Here is a 21,514-nt window from a genome sequence, read left to right as displayed (position 1 = left end):
TGTACCTCAGAGTGGTGGTTTTCAGAGCATGGTCCCCAGACCAGCAGCAGCAGTATCACCTGGGAACTTGTTAGAAATGCAAATTTTCAGGCATTATCCTGAGACCTAGTGAATTGGAAACCCTGGGGTGATGCCCAGCAAGCAGTCTGTGTTGTAACACTCCCCTGGTGAATCCAGTGTGCAATCAGAGTTGAGAATTCTGGAGCAAGAAGGTTTCCAGGGCAGAGATAGCAGATGGCTTTCATACTGAGTGCCAGCTTTCATCCTGTATCAGCCATGGGGATGGAGTTGGAAAGCAGTGCAGTTTGCCAGCTAGGTATTCGCCATTCCTGATTTTGGGATTTGGGTAATTTATTGGCGTTATAGGTGGTTGGATGGATTATTGGTTGTTGCATTTCACAAATAGAAGTCAGGTGTCCTATCCAGTCAGCCAAAAGGGGATAAAATGGAGGGAAAAAGAGAAGGAAGAAAACAAACACTGGAACAGAAGCCACAAAGGTTGGACAGGAGGGAACAGTATCCTGGGTAAAATAAGTGGGAAATTCAGGCTAGATTACAAAATATTTCATTTATATATAAGGATTTCTTAAAGAAGTTCAAGTGTCATGGGGATTTTAGGCCCACTTAATGACTCTCATCAGTTCTGTTTGATCAAAAAGTACTGAAGGCTTGTTCAACCCTTTATCATTTGGCATTAAAGGATACATTTCCTCTTAACATTTAGACTTTTGATAGGATGTACTTAATACAGGTACGGTAAATTCAGAATGAACTAAACCAGAAAATAAATATATTTTCCAAGTGTAAAGAGGTTGTCACTGACTGAGAAAGAGTTAATGTGTCACATTCTTTTGATTTCTACTCCTCGGGAGAAATCACAGCATCTGTAATTTCGGAGGCATATTCTGAAGAATGTTATATTGTGATTTCTCTAAGCTGAATCTTAGAGATCTGTCTGGGAGTTTGCAGCCCTGACAAAAAGAATGGACCCATTATAGGATCAGGTTCGTCTGATTTTTCAAAAGTTAGGGGAAATACGCAGATCATTTCAGAGACTCTTTTGGCTCTGCCTTGTTGTGAAGCAGATGAAGGGAAGCAGGCTGGGCTCTGTTGTGAGGGTTGGGAGCTTATTTTTTGAGATCTCGGCAGTACAACTTCTACAAGCCCTTTCTGTGTGTATTTTTCTCCTCCCAAAATATTACATTTTACATGGGAAAGCCAATTTTGATAATTTCCAAAAAGCTAGGCATTATAGCAGAATTTGTTTCTCTTAGAAACAAACCGTTCCTTCACTGTGCAGTTAGAATCCACCTTTCATACCTGAGCAAAAATAAGCCTGATACAACTTTTCTAATCATCACATTTATTATAGGAAAGATGATAATACTACTTATGAGACCATGTTCATCTACTAAAGATATTATTTCAGTTTCTGTATTAATTTCAGAGTGCTTGGTTTATATTTTCAGCTTGTTTCGTGAACTGGGCTCTGTGTATAAAAGTGGTTTTCAGCACACTGGTAATATTGTTGACCATCTTCCTCACATAGCAAACACGCATTTCAATTCCACAGCTTTTTGGACAGAACCACAGTTGTTAATTTATTTACAGGAAAAATATATGGTTTTTTAAATTATTAGTTTCTAATCTGATGTTCTGGCATTTGCATTCTGAAACTTCATCTCGGCATGTAGACAGACTTACCTCGTATTGCCAAAAGAAAGGAAGTGGCTTCTCTGCAAAGCTAAATAGTTTTGACTTTATTGTCTGCTACGAAACAGCTGCTGATACCAGAAAAATGCCGTCTCATCATTGGGCCTGGGGTATCCAAAAGAAGCAGGAAAAAAATGACTATAGCTCCCTGTCTGCCCTGGCCCTCTTCTCCTTTCTCTCCGTTTTCATTGCCGTGAAGAGCAAGAGAACAATATTCTGCAATTAAGGATTCCATTAAGTTGAAGAAAAGAGCAAATGGGGGATGTTTGTTCTCCAAGCTGAAAAAATTTGTCTGGGGTTGGGGGGGATAGTGGTAGTGGTATAGAGAGAGGTGGGTGGAGAGACGAAGTCAGGGCTGTTTGTTGAATATACTGTTAAGGACTGTTACCATCCTAATTAATCAAGTTAGAAATTACAGCTGTAGTCGGTTTCCCCCCAATTCTTGTTATCAATTTTCTTCTCTTTTGAGACAAAGCAAATATAAATTTTGTGTTCATTTGTCATTCGTTCTTTGACTTCAGCATCTCTGAAAATAACAATGTAGCACAAAAGCCCAGTATTTACCTAGTTGTAATGTGGGTTGCCATGGTGTTTTGCAAATTATTGCAATTATGTTCACCATGCGAGTCGCCCTTGGTAACTGGCGAAAAAACTGATAATCCTGTTTTGAACAAAAGGTCAAATTGCTGAATAGAAAGTCTTGATTAACTAAAAGATGTACAAAGTGGAATTATTTCCTACCATTCAGAAATAGTTCTTGATCGGGTTTGGGGGAGGGGGTGAGTAAGTACATCTGATTACTGAAGTACAAAGCATTGAAAGGATGTTGTCTTGAGCCTTTCATGTAGTCTTAATGGTGGCTTTTTTGTCAAATTTACCCATTTGCGGCATTGAAAGAGGCAGCTGCATTTAAGCTGGAGAGACGGTGCTTTTTCAAGAGTTCAGTGCAAGGAAAGTTCTCAGCAGTATCTGCAGTTTACTAGTAGCCCCTGGTCTATTAAAACTGATGTGCCGCATTTGAGCCCATTGCTCTCAGTACTTGTGAACCCCTCTGGCTGATGATCTAATAAAGTGCTCTTACTGGACAATCTCTGATCAGCTACTTAGAAAGGAGCTTGGGGGAGGGGCAGGAGGGACACCCTCACAGGCAGTCAGACTTGGTGAAGGCCAGAAGAGACTCTAGCCAGTGGCCAAACCAAAAGGTTTATCTTGATGATAATCGGTGCTGAGCTGCTATCACAATTTTTCTTCTGGAAGGAAATCTTAATTTTATTCATAGTTGAATAAGAAAAGATTAGAATGTCTTTTTGAAATTAAAAAATCCATCTTTGTGGATTTATTTCTTAAATTATGAGTGTCCATACAATACATGATCCTACATTAATGTAAAACCAAAAGTTTCCCAGGTTACAGCCAAAGGTCAAATGGATTTTGTCTCTTCTGTATCTGGCAGAGCATCTGGGGGGGGGGAGTGAATTTCGAAGGCAGGGGGTCTCTTCTTTTCTTAATGGCCACCTGAAAAATCAATTCTCAAAACTTTTGAGAGTGTGTGAAAGTGGCATGAAAGCAAAGCAAACCTTAACAAGTTTGTGGGTTTACATTCTACATCACCTAGCAACCCCCTGGCTCGGCCAGATCTCTTGTCTACCCTTAGTTGTGTTTACAGACTATTCAAACAGCCCTTCGAAACCATGAAAGATATTCAGTTTCATTAGTACCATTCTCAAGGAGAAAATAATTAAAGTTAAATGAACAAACATTGCCTGGTGATGGTTTGAACTCCATTCTGATTTTAAGATATCCTTTGAGGCACTTGCATAGATAGTTTAGTTTTAACATTTGTTGTTCAGTACCCAAAGGCATATCGCATTAAACTATACCAATAAATTACTAGCCTGCTAACAAACAATAAAAATTACTTTTAGCTAGACTTCAGCAAAGAAAAGAAACTCTTCTAATAATGTTCTAGGCATGCCCACCTGATTGAAGTTTTTTAATTTGATTCCTACCCTGGACATCTGAGTTGATCCGTACGTACGTTGAATAAAGGCAGGGGAGGGGGCGTGGGGAACAAAGCTCCTCTGTTTAAAACGGATTTATTACCTACCTTCAGAGATCCAACATATAAAGAAAAGTATTCAAATCATATTCCATAGAAGGCTGTGTGCATTTTAGTGAGTGAGTGACTTAATTTAATAAGTGATTCTACTACTGCTAATACATGCTCTGCCACTTTCTACTTGGGACCTGCTATGTGCTTAAATTGACCTATTTTTATAATCTGTGAATTAGTTAAAATTTTTAAGAAAAAGCATTTTCTCGTGTTCCTTTTTTTTCTCATAAGCATGTTTGCTAAAAATTCATCTTGGTAACAACCAGGCACATGTGATATATAGTTCAAAATATTTTTCACATGTATTAGTGATTTGATGGTATCAGATTCTCTTGGCAAAACTGTCTCTTCCTTCATTAATAACAGCTTTCTAATTATAAAAACAATATATGCTTGTTATAGAAAATTCAGAAACAGAAGAAACCACCTACAGATAACCAGTGATAACATCTTAGGATAGTTCCTTCCAGTCTTTTTTTTTTTCTGTGTACATATTGACGAAGCTAAGGCTTGAGTTTACTTATATTTGTTTTATTTGTTAGTATGTGTTCATAGCGAAGGTAAGGTTTTTTTCATCACTGAAGATTTGAGAGGCAGGAGTGGTCGCACAAGTATTGAACAATTTTTCTTAGAGGCTTCAGTAAAATATTCATATGAGCAACAGAGTCGCCATTTGACCATCTTGTTCTGCTCTTCCTTTACCTTGTTGAAATGTCTGTATACCTTACCTGACATCCATTTATAACCATTGATGTTGGAAGTCACAGTTGAAATCGTACATCTCCAAGTCACTTGTAGCTTCATGTAGGGGGGAGAAGCATCTTTTATGAAAAAGTTTATAATACAATGGAGATTAATGGAATGTGGAGAGGAAAATGCTTTCAGTTTCTCACATAAAGCGAAAGCAGGGCAACTCAGAGATCTTGTGTTCTTACTATTTGTGTTTTGTTAGATCTCGAACGTCCACGGTACATGACTGGGTTGCATGAGCTCTTTGTGCTTTGTTGACAGTAGACAGACAAAGCAAAATTATTCCCGAAGCAAGGTACTGTGTACTTAGTCATGACCTATTACAGCCTATGAATGTAGCTTGCTTTTGAGTTGGATGAATAGGGGAGAGTATTTTATAGAAGAGGCTTGAATATACGAAGAGATTTTAGCTGCCCATACAGAAAGATACCTGTCCTCCATTGAACTTTTTCCCCCCAAAACATAATTTTCCATATAAAATCTTCTTAAGTATATTTTCCCCCATTGCTTACATGGTGACAATTTTAACTGTTCTAATATTGTCCTACAGTGGTAAAATAAAATTGCTGGTAATTGTTGGCTTTCTCTGCTCACAGTATAGCAGGAGGAGATGGCTTGTGTGGGGCTCTTTAGTGTACCTCAGGGACATCTTCTGATGCTCAACCTCTGATTGCAAATTAAAATAACAAGGCTGTGGTATTGGATTTGATGTGAGGCAAAGCAGAATAACTTGCTAATTTATCATGTAATATACAATTGTTCAGGTTGGAATTTGTCCACTTGTGGTGGTGCTATTCTGTGTGTTTAAATGAAGACCACTGTTTGCATCTAACCTATCATAACAGTTTGGGAGTGCTCCATTATCTTTTCAGCAAACTGATGGCAGAGTCTGGTCTTCATACAAATGATAAGATCAATAAGTTTCAAATAACTTGGATGAAATGACATGTGACTGTTCATTTAAAGAGATATCTTACTTTAAAAATCAATTTTAGTAATATTTAAAATTCTTACATTGACAAGGCACTTTCCACTTCTGTTTGATAATTTTGTTAAAAATATTTTTGTATTAAGTTCAATGAATACTTAGTTTACATATGTATATTTCTTGATTTGCTCTTTCATCTCCTACCCTGGCACCTCTCTGAGACTTAATAATCACTCTTTGACAGGCCAGCATGCTGCAGTGTAGAAGATTTAACTTTAAAAGCAAAATTATGTTCCTGTTAAAACTTCCCCTGGAGATCGTAGGAAAATTTTCTCCCAGTTTTGGGTGCAAATGTGGGTCAGAAAGCAATTTGTTTTTTGATATTTCTGGAAATCCCAAATCACAACATGTCATTCTTCAAAAGCAGCTGTGGGCCCATACTGTGCACTGTCTGTAAGACCCATTTTACACTGGGGATAATTCCATGACAGAAAAATGTGACTGCAAGGGAACCCCGGAACATTTATAAATGGTTTTGGGTGAAGAGTATCTGGTATGCTCAAAGTGCATATCATTTGGGGAGAGGAGCAGTTAACGGCCATTATAGGAAAATAGTAATGATGCGGTGAACTCTGTAAGAGCACGTATGCTGGCAGACTTCGCCCTGTGCTGCTGTCACTGCACTCCCAAAGAGCCATTACAATTTAAACTAAACCATACGTCAGTGCACTACTGTAGCATGTTGTCTCGAAAATCTTCTAGTCCCGAAATAAAGCAAAGACCTCTTCCTCTTCCTTCACCATCCATTCTGCCGTCTCCGACTTCAGATCCTGTACAGTTTTGTCAGGAAAAACATGGAAAGTTCACTTATGTTGACTACAGAATTCTGTTATTTTGCATTCAAATTGCAAAGCACCTCCACCTGATCTTACCAGTTATTCATCATTGTAGCTCTCCATGTAGTAACCCCAGGTAGAAACTGACCAGGCTCTTGCCTGGTTGGAGGAGTGCATCTTTAACAGTGTCTTGTCGCCTGTAGCTGAGCACTGATGTGTTCCTCAGTCCTGGAGGCATGTGTAGGGTTGTAACAAGATTTTACATTTAATCAACAGTGTTGTAGGCTCTGAACAACTTTAGCAAAGTAAATATTACCTCTTTTTTTGGAGATAAGAAAACTGAGGCTCAGAGGAAAGGTTCAGTGATTTATGTGAAATTACCCCTTAATAAATGGGTGGGGAGAAGACTCCCTCAAGTGCAGTTTTTCATAACCTCATTTCTGTATTCTTCATTGAGTGTGAACCTTTGTGCTAGAGACTGGCGAGGACACTGCCGGATCCAAAGCAGGTCATCCCCCAGGCCTGACCTTCCTGTTAGAGAGGTAAAATAAAATTGTTCAGGGACAGCACACAGCATATTCTGCTCAGTGGCAGTCGGGTACTAGGAGAAGTCCCTGGAGGGTGAGGAGATTTCACAGGAGAGGAGTGGAAATGATGCTCAATGAATGGCTAATTTAGGTGGAAAGGCCACGGCACGAGCCAAGACAAGGGGTTGGCAATAGGCAAAATGTGTTGAGGGCAGTAAGAAAACCAATTCAGTGTGGTGAAGAGTTTGTGTAAGAGAAAGGGGGAAGGAGATGAGGCTGGAAAGATTTGAAAGCCAGACCAGGGCAGCCCGGGTGGCTCAGCGGTTTAGCGCCACCTTCAGCCCAGGACATGACCCTGGAGACCTGGGATCGAGTCCCACATCAGGTTCCCTGCATGGAGCCTGCTTCTCTCTCTGCCTGTGTCTGTCTCTCTTTCTCTCTGTGTCTCTCATGAATAAATAAATAAAATCTTTTAGAAAAATGAAAGCCAGACCAAAGCATGCATCCCTATGGAAGGTTTACCACTGGAGGGATGGGAGTGGAGGGACCTTGGGAAGCTACATTTGGTAGGTCTTTACACTGGATGTGGGAGAGATAAGAGTTGGGGAAACCAGGTAGGAGGCTGTTAAAGTAGATCAACTTTGAGGTCTGGGCTTTGGTAAAGTTGATGACAGGTGGATTGCGAGGTCAGTGGACAAATTTGGTGACTGATTGGAAGTGGGAGGAGAAGGACCCACCATATATTTGATTCAAGAGTAATAATGAGAACTGTGCATTTTTCTTTCTCCTGGGAATTTTAGATTCTTATTTTCTATAAACTGGCTCCTGTGTGCTATTTTATTGCTTCTGTTCATTCATTTATTCAAAAGATTGTTTTTAATTGCCTCCTCTGTGCCACACTTCCAGGTCTAGATGATTTCTGTGTGTGCATCCTTCTAAAAATATGAATGTACACAAATGGGTAAGTTTGGGCTGAAAGTGCACCTACCAGGAATGCCTCAGTTACAAGTGGAAATCGATCCCGTTTTAGCATGTGCAGACAGCAACCATTTTAGTGGCGACCTCAGAAATATAATTTAGCAATCAGAACCAATCAGCATTTGACACAATTTCGTACATAATGATTTCAAGGAATTAGTGATACTGAAACTAAAGTAACAGGTGATGGATCTTAGCGTGTTTTGGTAAAGGTTTATTTTGCTATTGGCAAGGCTGACTTCACCTCTTTTGAACCCTCTGCTTATAAAAGTGGTTAAGGGAGTGCTTATAAATGTGGTTAAGGTAGGTATCTGAAAATGCAATGACTTTATTCCTCTTGGTTGTGACAGTTTGGCGTTTACATGTGGCATCGCATAATAAAATGACATATTTGCATGGTGGACATCCTTATAGTGGTTCTGGAGGTTTTCGTAAAACGCGACCTTTTTTATAGATTGGACTTCCAAAGAACTACACCTCGTTCGTTCTTTTGCCATTGATTTAGCTGTACATTATTTCCCAACATGGAAAATGAAAATAAGTTTAGTTTTGTCTTTGTGAGTGATGCTTCAAAGTGGATTTATTCAGTACTAGTATTGGTAACTAAGATTGGCTCCATCCATCATGGAATATTTTCAAAGACTTGGCGTGTTTAATTTCAACAATGCACATATTTCTTGAAAGGTAGATTTGGCATAGTCCATTAATATTTGCTGGGGGAACAAAGGAGTTAACCACAGTGTATGTGGCAAAATCAAAGGGAAGCAAAGCATATATTGAATATGATTAGGGTCTATTTCCCCCCACACAAGAGTTTTGTTTAAAATACACCAGGACCAAAAGCTTAATTATCAAAATAAAACAAGAAGAATCAAGAGGTACAGGCTTCTGATGTTGTGTTTCAGCCCCAGTTCCCTTCACACAGTTATCAGCATGTGTAATTTCCATGCATAATAGCACTAGTTATTGTTGTCATTTGTAAAGGGAGATTAACAGATAGTAAGTACAAACAAACCCAAATAAGTACTGAATAGAGAGGTGACAAAGAAGAAAAGACCTCTTTAATGTTAATTATAACTGGTAGGAAGTCTAGACAAATTATATTATCTGTTTTCTATATGATTTGAAAGGACATTTAGTTAGTGACTCTGTCAGAGATAGAGTTTGGTGTTTGCTTTAGAAACAGGTGAGGTGACAACTTAGCATCTCCTTGGTTGGCAGCTCACTAGTGAGTCATGAAGTTGTAAAATGATGGAATCAAGTTTCCAAAGCATCAGAAGTTGAGCTTTTCAAAGGGTATATTTTAAAAATTAAAGAATAATTTTAACTTCCAGGTTGTATCCCAGTAATGAAAAATTTATTGTCTCAAAACATGGAGGTTGTTGCCTCTCTGCTTGCTTTTTAAAACTTTTGTTTAGAATTGAATGAATTACAACTGGGGTTGGCATTGTTAACTGATACCTATTCCAAAGCTTATAAAGCTTGAGGTAGCAACTTGAAGGTAACAAAGCCAAATGAATGATCGAGGAATAGTCTAGTCCTGCATGTCTCATACATGGTTTGCTTGAATTCTACTGCTTCATTTATTAATATGCCTAAATGGGTACTTGCAGAAGCAAATAGTCTTTCTGTTAGTATTTGTAGGCTGCATTGGAAATGTGATACCTGCTGCAGTCAGCACCACTATCTCCCTCTGTATCCCCCATGCCCAAGACAGGCTAAACCAAAGTGTCTGGTGTCCTTAATTCTGAGGGGCCATCAATTGTGAATTGCACTCTTGACTTAACAGTGGTTTTTGAAGGAAACAAAGATGTTACCAAATGTACAGGTCAATTGTAAATACAACTGAGTTTCTGAAATACCAAAATGCGAATAAAAACATGTCTGTAAGTCAGGAAAATATTGTTAGTGGCCCTAGAAATTGAAATAGATAGTTGCCTGTGACTCAGAACCACTGATTCTTTGTTCTAGTTCATGTTGTGCTGCTCTGGTATTAGTTGTTTGTCTTGAGTAGGATCCACACATCTCTAGCCCTTTTCCGTCTTGGTTGGCCTTTATATTTGGTACCGTACAACCTGTTCTTAAAGCCAAACCATACTGAATTGCTTTTCATCTGTGTGTGAACCTTTCTTATTTAGGTTGTTGTTCCCTGAAACTCTGTACCGGGGGCCTCTTTGACTACTTTGCACAGTATTTAATGTAATTCTGGGCATATATTAAAGGTTTACATGAGAAGTCCTGGAGATCCTCCATCTGAAAAGTTTAAATTTTAAAATAGTTCAGCCTATTGATTGAAGATGGGAATGAAGTTCACTGTGAATGTATTGACTTTTAGAATCTTTAAAGGTAGTATGTGTTCTTTTAGTCAAAAAGTTCTATAGTGTGCTTTCACTGGCTGTGAAAGCCATAAATGGAACTGAAAGAACTGGGTTTTGGTGCTCTTTTGAGTCTGATTGCAGTTTCTTCCAAGAAGAGCATATTCTGAGGACTGAGGTCGCACAGTACAGCAGTGAGTGGGGACATCCTATAGATGTGGATTAAAGCCATGTAACAATGTTAATAAGTGGCAAATGAAGGTCCCCAATGTGATTAAGCAACATTTGTGTATATGCTGCTCTTAGCTAGGGGGAAAAGACCCAACAAGTTGCTTAGTCAAGAAACAGAACAGGGGATCCCTGGGTGGCGCAGCGGTTTGGCGCCTGCCTTTGGCCTGGGGCGCGATCCTGGAGACCTGGGATCGAATCCCACGTTGGGCTCCCGGTACATGGAGCCTGCTTCTCCCTCTGCCTGTGTCTCTGCCTCTCTCTCTCTCTCTGTATGACTATCGTAGATTAAAAAAAAAAAAAAAGAAACAGAACAGTGTTAAACACATCATTGATTCTTTCCTTAATCACATCGCACATGGCTCTCTCTGGCTTTCATCCTTTTGCATGTGTTCTCTCTGCCTAAGCGGCCTTTCCTGCTTTCTCCACCTACCAAACTTCTACTCACTCTTCAAGACCAGTTCAAAAGTTCTACCTCTCCAGATAACTCCCAAGACACAAAGACAGTCAAGTTCCTATTTGCGGCTGCCTGGCTGGGAACATTGTGCCCTGGGGAACATACCTTGTACCCCAGCACTTCAGCCTACTTTGCTTAGCCTTGGGCCTAATACATGCAGCACTAAACCCTGATGCCTTTGTAAGAACGTCTGAGCTTTGGGGCACCTGGATGGCTCAGTTGGGTAGGCATCTGATTCTTGGTTTTGGCTCAGGTCATGATCTCAGGGTTGTGAGATCAAGCCCTGTGTTGGGCCCCCCCTCTCAATAGAGAGTCTGCTTGGGATTCTCTCTCTCCCTCCCTCTTCCCACCCCCCCCCCAAAACACACACGCTTATATGTGTGTGTGCGCTCTCTCTCTCTAAATAAATAAATAAATCTTTAGGGGCGCCTGGGTGGCTCAGTCAGTTAAGTGCCTGCTTTTGGCTCATGTCATGATCTCAGGGTTCTGGGGTCAAGCCCCTCATCAGGCTTCCTGCTCAGTGGGGAGCCTGCTTCTCCCTCTCCCTCTGCCTGCCACTCTACCTACTTGTGCACTCGCTCTCTCTCGCTCTCTCTCTCTCTCAAATAAATAAATAAAATCTTTAAAATATATACAGGGCAGCCCAGGTGGCTCAGCGGTTTAGCGCCGCCTTCAGCCCGGGGCCTGATCCTGGAGACCCAGGATCGAGTCCCACATTGGGCTTTCTGCATGGAGCCTGCTTCTCCCTCTGCCTGTGTTTCTGCCTCTCTCTCTCTCTCTCTCTCTCTCATAAATAAAGTCTTTCAAAAAAATGTCTTCAAAAAAATAAAATAAAATATATACATACATACATGCATCTTTCTTAAAAAAAAAAAAAAAAGAACACCTGAGCTTTGCTCCACCCCATTTGTGCAATTTTGTCTCCCTTTTTGAAGTTTCATTTTATAGCAAATATACTGATTTAATATAATAGGCATAGTGTTATCACATCTCTGTGAGAAAAGTCAAACGAGCAACAGGAGAGGGTAGCTGAAGAAGGAAAATGAGAAGAAAAAAAAAAAGGAAAATGAGAAGAGTGTATAAAGGCCAGAAAAGTGGACAATGACTTTCAGAAGTGGGAAGAGTGGGTCAGTTGAAATTGTCCTTGAAAAGATTGCAGCCAGTTTTATGCCTCCACAATATGTGTGTAGAAGAATCTGTTTTAATTTTTTTTTAAGATTTTATTATTTATTCATGAGAGACCCACACAGAGAGAGAGGCAGAGACAGAGGGAGAAGCAGGCTCCATGCAGGGAGCCCGACGTGGGCCTCGATCTTGGGACTCCAGGATCATGCCCTGGGCCGAAGGCAGGTGCCAAACCGCTGAGCCACCCAGGGATCCTGTTTTAATTTTAAATAAGTGTTTCTTTTATGCCGAGTATAGCTCTAAGCATGGTAAATACATTGCATCATTACAACCTATAAATACAATGTTGGGCCTATTTTACAGAGAAGGAAGCTGAGCATAGCAGTTAAGTCACTAGCTAGTAGTCATTCAGCTATTAGGAAAGTCGTTCATTTCTACATGGTATACCTTTTTATATTTTTATTTTTTTCTAAGACTTTATTTATTCATGAGAAACACAGAGAGGCAGAGACATATGCAGAGGGAGAAACAGGCTCCCTGTGGGGAACCCAATGTAGGACTTGATCCCAGGACCCTGAGATCATGTCCTGAGCCAAAGACAGACACTCAACAACTGAGCCACCCAGGCGTCCCTGTATACTCTTTTTTAAGATTTATTTATTTATTTTAGAGAGAGAGAGTGTGTGTGAGCACAAACAGGGAGGAGGGGCAAAGGGAAAGAGAGAAGCAGACTCCCCCCTGAGCTGAGACCCTGACATGGGGCTTGATCCCTGGACCCTGGGATTATGACTTTAGCCCAAGGCAGATGCTTAACCGACTGAGCCACCCAGATGCCCTGCATGGTATACTCGACTTTGATAATGGTCTCTACTAATGACCAAAAACCCATTGGTTTACATTTTGTGTATAATCATATAAGCTTTTATTGGGAGGTTTCACTTGATGCATGTTAGGGGGGGTTCATATTAAGAAGGGAAGAATAGGGATCCCTAGGTGGCGCAGCGGTTTGGCGCCTGCCTTTGGCCTAGGGCGCGATCCTGGAGACCCGGGATCGAATCCCACATCGGGCTCCCGGTGCATGGAGCCTGCTTCTCCCTCTGCCTGTGTCTCTGCCTCTCTCTCTCTCTCTCAATCTCTGTGACTATCATAAATAAATAAAAATTAAAAAAAAAAAAAGAAGGGAAGAATATCTCATGTGATTTTCTATTTTTATGAAAAAAAAAAAAAACTTTATGAGGGGCTCTTGGGTGGCTCAGTGGTTGAGTGTCTGCCTTTGGCTTAGGATTCCGGGATCCTGGAATGGGGTCCTGGGATCGAGTCCTGCATCAGGCTCCCTATGAGGAGCTTGCTTCTCCCTTTGCATATGTCTCTGCCCCTCTCTCTGTGTCTCTCATGAATAAATAAATAAAATCTTTTATTAATTAATTTAAAAACCTGATGAGTTTCCTAACTGTTCAGGTGTGGGCATAAATCAAAGTGACATTTCAGGGAAGAATGGTAAGGAGCTATTTCAGAATCTTTAAGGAAAGTTTGAACAAAATGAACCTATCTTGATAAGGAAAGAGGTTTGTTTTGTTTTTTTGTTAAAGATTTATTTATTTGAGAGAGAGAGAGAAAATAGATCCCCACTGAACGCAGAGCCCAGCTTGAGGCTCAGTCTCACTATCCTGAGATCATGATCTGAACCAAACTTGAGTTGGATGTCTAACTGACTGAGCCACCCAGGCACCCCCCAAAAGGGGTTTTGTTTGTATTTGTTTGATGATGGTGATAAAACTGAAGTGTTCTCTTTCTTCTCTCCAGGGTTGGTTGATTTGTGAGGAGCCAACGTGTCAAAATCGAACTCGGCGCCTTCCCCTTCAGTTCTCCCGAAATGGGCCTCTTTGCCAAGTCTGCATGAAAGCTACACTTCGGCCAGAGGTAATAGTCACATGATACTAAAGAACTGTGTAGAAGGGAGTGAGGGTCTGTGTTTTCCCATCCCTTAGGTCTGAGAGGTAGATATTTGGTAATTGCCCTCTGGAAGCACCCCACTACCACACACATGTATTTTTAAAAATTCAGACTTCAAAAAGATAAATGTTTATTTTTTTACATCATGAACAATACTACACTTCTATCTAAGAAACTAGTTCTTGTAGAAATTACTCTGATTTCTTTGGTTACCACTTCATAATTACACAGAAGAAACTGCTTTTGTAGAAACTGTTGTCTTTGGGCTAGGTCAGAACCCCTTTTTTGAGGGCCAGAAAACCTCCCAAACCTGTGCCCTGAAAAGTTTATTGTATTTGCAAGGGATTCCATTGTTTCTAGGGGACAACATATCCAGCCTTTTCTCCACCTTAATATTTACACCTGAGGGAGGAGGCCCACTGTCATTAGTGACTCCCAACTAGGGAGCACATAGTCTGGAAACACCTTCCTGATAATTAAGATGCTTTCCTTCTGCTGCACCCTTAGAGCATCAACTCAAGCAGCATTCCCCAAACTGTGGGGAGAGGAATGTTTGAAGGTCTTTCTTGCAAAGAGGGTTTTGTGATCAGGTACATCTAGTGAACTCTGGGCTAGCCAGAGTTAAACAAGCTCATTGCAGATTGTCTGAGAACCTGTAAAATGATAAAGTGCAATCAACCTCACCAATACAGGACTCTAATGTGCCTTCCTTTCCAAATTTGTCCGGCCTGAGGATTTGTAAGGATTTTGGTGAGAAGAAAGAAGGAATAGGAAACCTGTTATTTGCTTTTTTTTTTTTTTAAACATAGAGGCAGGGTTCTATAATCAAGTCTTGACTTCACATCTTTTCACTGAAAAACATTGGTACACAAGCTAGCTTTAGGAAAATATTTTAAAGTTCTAATGGCTTATTTTAATTTTAAGGTAATAGATCATTTCACAAAATTTAGCGAGGAGTCAGGAACTACAAATGGCACTGCCATTGTTGTGTATTCTCTGGGTTTTTTTGCATAGCCATATGCATTTTTTACATGGTTTCAGTCATGATTAAAATATGCTTCTGTATCATGTTTATCTTTTGTCAGGTGTCTGTGTTACTACATCATTTTCAGTATCAAAACCAAATTTAAGTGTTTTATTCTTGTTGGACATTTTAGGCTACTTTTACTATCTCTTTATTAGAAAATTGTGATGAGTATTCTCATGTTTACATTATTTTTTGTTGTTATTTGAAATACTTCTTGAGGATAAATTCTTACCGACAATACATATCAAAGTGCCTAAATAAAATATGGTCATGATTCATATTGCCATATTGCTTTCTTGATGGGTTATCCCAATTTAAACTGTAGTCAGTACTTGATGCATGTACCAGCTTTACCACTGTCTTTGCAGCATTTGTACATTATCATTATTTCTAACTAATTTAGTAAGTATAAAATGTTTCTTGCCTTATTTTGTAGATCTTTGGTAATTAGCAAAGTAGAATGTGGGTTTTTTTAACAAAAAATATGGAACACATAGTGAGAATTAGATGTACTAAATTGGTCTCATCCCAACCCTTGGATTAGCAGGTGTAGGAAGAGAACAAAAGTATATATATTTAGTGTGACTCATCACTCCACTTGTAGACTCTAGGGGAATCACCTGGCTTCATGAACCAATGCTACCTTTGAGACTTCTTAAACATCCTGCTCATCAAGTCAAATTCAATAAAAATTAAATTACTTCTTATAAAGTCAGCTAGTTTTATGATTCTCTCACCATTCTTAGTGAGAGAAAGTAAAAGGAGTGGATATCCTATAGATTGGTAGCCCTCCAGTAAATGTTGATGATGTTATTGGTAGTGGTATAATACATCAGGTCATCGTTTATCATTTAGTATCTTTTTAAAAAAATGAGTTAGCTGGGCAGCCCTGGTGGCGCAGCGGTTTAGCGCCGCCTGCAGCCCGGGTTGTGATCCTGGGGACCTGGGATCGAGTCCCACGTGGGGCTTCCTGCAGGGAGCCTGCTTCTCCCCCTCTGCCTGTGTCTCTGCCTCTCTCTCTCTCTCTCTCTGAATGAATGAATGAATAAATCTTTTAAAAAAATGAGTTAGCCAACACAGGCATTTTGACGTACTTTTTTCCCCTTTCATATCCTTGTCCTCAAATGGTAATATTTTAGGCAGGCATTTACCAAGGCTGTCATCTACTCTTGACAGGGAGTAGCTTTCATAGCATAGGGTCATATTGCTGCTCAGAACTTGACCCTTTGGGATAACTGGAGGTTCAGAGCATCCTGGTTAGTGATACTGCCTGTAGCTGTTCCTCACAGGCACCTTGACAGTGGGTCTGAGCCTACTCTTCTACAGTCTTTTTGGAGTTGCTAGTGATGAGTTGGGAATTTCTTTTTCTTTTTCTCTTTTTTTTTTTTTTGAGTTGGGAATTTCTTGATTCTGTGTATGAGGTTCCTGGGCTTTGCTAGGAAAAAGCTGCATCTTACTAGAGACCATTCCAAAGAAGCTCCAAAATCAGTGGTAGAATGGACAGGATTGTTGTAATTACCATAGGGTTTTCTAAAGTGTCTGTTTCTCAGGATTGTGCTTACCTGACCCTTAAGTTCTAGGGTACTGTGCCTCAATCATACATTACTTTCTTTTTTTAAGATTGTATTTATTTATTCATAAGAGAGACACAGAGAGAGGCAGAGACATAGGCAGAGGGAGAAGCAGGCTCCCTGGAGAGAGCCTGATGCAGGAGTCGATCCCAGGACCCTGGGATCACAACCTGAGCCCAAGGCGGATGCTCAACCACTGAGCCACCCAGGTGCCCCAATCATACATTACTTTCATTTAATAATTATTTATTGAACACCTACTACATCCTAGGCACTTTGGGGCTGGGGACACACCAATGAACAGGACATTTCCTTTTTTATAAAACCAGTTTCACATTATGTAGATTATATAAAATTGATATATGTGGGCAAAAATAGATAGTTGCAACTGTTTGGACAGAAGCACTAGACTGTGTGTGAGGGCTTTAAATACATTGTTCAGGTTTGATGGTAAAGTACTTGCCTCTTATCATGCCAGACTCATCCCTACATAATAAATCTACTCTCATTTAGTCCCGGGTTGCATTTGGCTTGAGTACTTTCCAGGATTGACTTGGGGTATGAAAGCTGGCTCTTTTTCTGACTCATGTTGCCAGAGTCATAAGAAAGCTGGGACAGTTTTGTTCCCAGGGTTTTGCATTTGTCTCTTTTCAGATACCTTTAGAAAAAGATTTTTTATATTCATGGGAATTTAGCAGTATCCAAATTGCTGATTCTTAAAAATACATTCTCTGAGTGTTCTCTGTTACATAGGAAGTGAAAATGCAGGAATGCAAACTTCAGTATATGCTTAAGGCCCAAGTAAATAGAACACTTTTTCACACTGGAAGTACAGACAGGACTTTCCCAAGTTAGACACTAAATATTTTATTACGTCTTTATTTCAAGGACATGGTTTTGACTTCTTAACGGTGGCCAAATCTGTCTGGCTGTGAGGTGAACCCATGGGAGGGATTCTGTATTATGTAATTCGCCAAAACTAAAGGGTTAGTTTTTGTTTAGTTTGCAGTGTAGAACTAAGATTTCAAACTTAAGTTAAACTTTTTCTTAGTAACATTTCTGTCCTTGATAAGGAGATCTACATGTGACTCCCTGGGCCATGGCAGAAGTCACTGAGGGAATTACATAGCCCCTGGGATAGAGTGCTGTGGTGGATCCTTTTATTCAGTTGTTTAGCCAGCAAAATCTCTTGAAGGTCATGTATGAGGAAAGCAGTAGACTGATTTCTAGTTCTACTTTGGTATACCCTTAGTGTTTCTCACATTATCCTCAGTTGTAAAATTGTGAAAATCCTTTATAATGGAATGTGTATTCCATATAGGATTTTGGCCTTCAAAGGAGAAGGGGTAATACTGAACTTGTCTGTGTGTTAAAACTTCAAAATGACTGCAGCTGAACAAAGTGTTGGTTTGCTAAGTAGGTTAGGGACAGTGAAAATATTGCCAGGCTACCTGAGACAGGGTCTTACTTCTCCATAAGAAGAAACCTGGGAAGTACTTGTGGTCTCTTAGGGCAGAAATAAGGAGTTGTACAGGAAGAGAACCTTAGAACTATGACAGAAAGTCTTAAACCTCTGTATCTAATCATTGGGTACTGTCTAGAAGACAGTGGATTTTTACCATGAAGAATCTTTTGGGTTTCTCCATTGTGATTTTGATGTGCTTGCTTGTTGATGTAGTTTGTTAAATTCTACAGACAGCTTCTCTTAACTATGAGGCAGACACTAGCTTTCTTTTTCAATTCATTTTTTTCATTTTTTTTAAAATCAGAGTGAAATTCACATAACAAAATCAACCATTTTAAACTAAATAATGCAGTGGCACTTAGTATATTCACAAATGTTGTAAGACCACTTCTGTCTAGTTGCAAAACATTTTTATCACTGCAAAAGAAAATTCTTGGGATGCCTGGGGGCTCAGTGATTGTCTGCCTTTGGCTCAGGTCGTGATCCCGGGGTCCTGATGGAGTCCTGCATCAGGCTCACTGCAAGGAGCCTGCTTCTCCCTCTGTCTCTGCCTCTATCTCTGTCTCTCATGAATAAATAAATAGTCTTTTAAAAAAGAGAGAAGAAAATCCTGTACTCTTTAAGCAGTTGTACCCCATTCTTCCCCTTCTTCCAATCCCTGGGAACCACTAATCTGCTTTACGTCCCTATGGATTTACCTATTCTAGATATTTCACATATGTGGAATCATATATATGACCCTTTGTTTCTGGCTTTTTTGACCTAGCACATTTCTGAGGTTCATCCATGTTATAACCTGTGTCAGTACTTCATTCTTTTTTATGGCCAAATAATAGTCTATTGAAGAGATATACCACAGTCTGTTTATCCATTCATCCAACCATGGGCATTTGGGTTGTTTCTTTCAGTATACTTTAAAGTTTATTCTATTTATCTAGACAGGTCTTTTATTTGGCCTAAATAATGTGTTCCGTGACTCACTTGTTGGTCCTAGTTCAGCTGAATGGTACTACACAAAGCTAGGCTGATCCCTTCTCTGTTCCTGTGTTCAGTAAGCACTTGCTCAGCACCAGCTCTGCCTGCTTTGAGAACTTTTTAGATATTTGAATGTGGATGTTTTCCTGAGCTTTCTCCTCCTTGGCCCAATTTTCCTAGGTCTTCAACCATTTCTCTACTGCTCTGCTTTCAGAATAATCATCCTACTCTAGAGTTTGTGTCCCAGTAAAATGAGGAGCCAAAAACAGCATATAGCCCTTCAAGTGCTCTTGCTAACGCTAGTATGGAGCAGAATAAACCTGCTGCTGCTGCCAACTTTTCTAGGTAGTAAGTTTCTGTGAAGTCTATTTAGGGTTGCGTTAACTTCCTTAGCATCCATATTCACGGCGCTGACTCATTTTGAACATTCTCTCTACTAAAATATGTAATTTTTTGCACATGCAGCTACTAAGCCATGTCTGTAAGACTCCATTAGTGCTGTATTCCTTTCCTAAGTCCACTATAACAAAGTTCCATAAACTAGGTTGCCTAAAACAAGAGAAATTCCTTGTTTCACAGTTCTGGAAACTAAGTAGAAGTCGAAAATCCAGGTATCTCCAGGGCTTTCTCCTCCTGAAAGCTAGTAGGGAAGAATTCCTTATCTCCTCTAGCTTCTAGTAATCTTTGGCCTCTGTTGATCTATAGGTGTATCACTGCAGTCTCTGCTTACATAGTCACATGGCCATCTTATCCCTCTATAGTTCTCTATTCTTCTTCCTATAACAATGCCAGTCATATTGAATTAGAGCCTACACTAATCCAGTATGATCTCACCTTAATCTTATTTTCTCTGCCAAGACCCTATTTCCAAACAGGACTTGATTATACCTTTTTAGGAACACAGTTCAACCCATAAGATAGGAATTGTACTGAGCTTGGGGAAATGGAAACCAAAAGTAATAGTAGCTTAACCAGAATAAATATTTAATTTACTAAGAAACTTTCATTTTTTATCACATGATGGAAATCCAGTTGAGCTGTCCAGGATTGCGATGGTGGCTCCCAAGTGTCCTCAAGTGTACAGGTGCGTCCTGCCCTTCTGTATCATCAGCAGTGCCAGGCTTTTACTTGCAATCTGTACATGTTCCTTCAGGCTCATGACAGATAAAAGGTGGAAGGTTCAAAAAGACGCACCTCCCACCCAAGTCAGTTCTTTGAGTAGCCTTTCCAGAAGTCTCACCTAGCATTTGTGGTTACATTTTGTGAGCCAGAAATTAGTCACATGGAGATAATAGCTTATTTTGTTATAAAAGAAAAAGCCTAGGCTAGATATTGGGCAGCGACCAGCAGTCTCTGTGACTGAGACCTTCCAGCAAATCCTGTAAAATGTTGTCTTTATGTGCTCAGCCCATCACTGTCCCATTGTGGGTATTTTGGATCCTGATTCTGCTGTGCACCCAGCCTTTGGGCTTCTATGCATCTGTTTCTATGATTAGCCTTCCCTCTTTTATCTTCTCCAAAATATTGACTAAAATGTTGCTGTGCATTTATGTACATACCAGTGGATAGATGCCTTCATCTAGGTGGATGCTGCTTCATTTTAATGCACATACCAGTGGATTTGTGTAGCATTGTTCCACGAGTTGCTTACTATCAGGGCTTCTGGCTTATCATTCTCCACAAGGGGTTTCTCCCAAGGAAAAAACCACAACATTGCTGATCAGATGCTGGCGGTCTTGTGGCTTTCTAAACTATTTTGGCTCCTGGAATAAGAAAGGAGGCCCCTGTCATCCTTTGACAATCTGGTATTTTAAGCAGTATATTTAAGAATGTGCTTGATTTTACTCATTCTCTACTAGAAGCCATGTACTTAAGGAGAGGGGCCCTATAATTTTTTTAAATAATTCTGGTTCTGGTAGTTGGCTGGGAGAGACTGTAAGACTCCATGTAATGACACTGGCCAAAGAGTCTTAAGTAAGTGCAGGAACCATAAGACAGGCCCATAATAATAAATCATGGAATGTGATATGACTTGCTGATAAATATTAACTAATTAGAACTACAAAAATAATTATTAAACTATGGACCTAAAAGAAATAAGAGGTGACCTAACAGTGAAAATTCTTTACAGAGTTTCTAATCACTATAGTGGAAAAACAGAAAATCACAAAGAAACTGGAAGACATAGGCCCTGCCTTTCATAGGCCTCTATTCTAGTGGAGAAGGTAAGGAAATACAAACTCTTGATGTTTCAGTGACCAGAGGGAGAAAGAGGCAGCCACAGCTTTGTGATTATGGCACTCCCTAATCAGTAAGGTAGGAAGGAACGATAATGGAGAGGTGAGGAGTCATCATTAGACTAGAGCAGTGCTTCTCAGCTGGGGTGGTTTTGCCCCCCAGGGGGACATTTTGGTTGTCACACTTTGGGGGGCGATAGTGAGTGCTCCTGGCATCTAGTGGGTGGAGGCTAGGGATGCCACCAGACATCCTGCAGTGTGCAGGACAGCCCTCCAACAAAGAACTGTCCAGCTGCAAATATCCGTAGTGCCAAGG

The 21,514-nt window shown here is 40.1% G+C and overlaps 1 protein-coding gene across 2 annotated transcripts in view; it reads left to right on the top strand.

The window, feature by feature from the left end:
• The window catches only part of POLA1 (DNA polymerase alpha 1, catalytic subunit), a 310,973-nt gene that overhangs the window by 183,446 nt on the left and 106,013 nt on the right, over window positions 1–21,514 (top strand). For both annotated transcript variants that reach the window (XR_013375181.1, XM_077890067.1), the window contains one exon: window positions 13,774–13,890. Coding sequence is in view for 1 of the 2 variants with exons in the window: in XM_077890067.1 (XP_077746193.1) it covers window positions 13,774–13,890 (117 nt within the window). In the remaining variant the exon portion in view is untranslated. Of the gene's footprint in view, window positions 1–13,773; window positions 13,891–21,514 lie in introns of those variants that run through there.

The sequence above is a fragment of the Canis aureus genome, chromosome X, assembly GCF_053574225.1.
Source record: "Canis aureus isolate CA01 chromosome X, VMU_Caureus_v.1.0, whole genome shotgun sequence".
Taxonomy (NCBI): domain Eukaryota; kingdom Metazoa; phylum Chordata; class Mammalia; order Carnivora; family Canidae; genus Canis; species Canis aureus.
The sequence above is the reverse complement of the archived record's forward strand: the minus strand, read 5'-3'. Positions and strand labels throughout refer to the sequence as shown.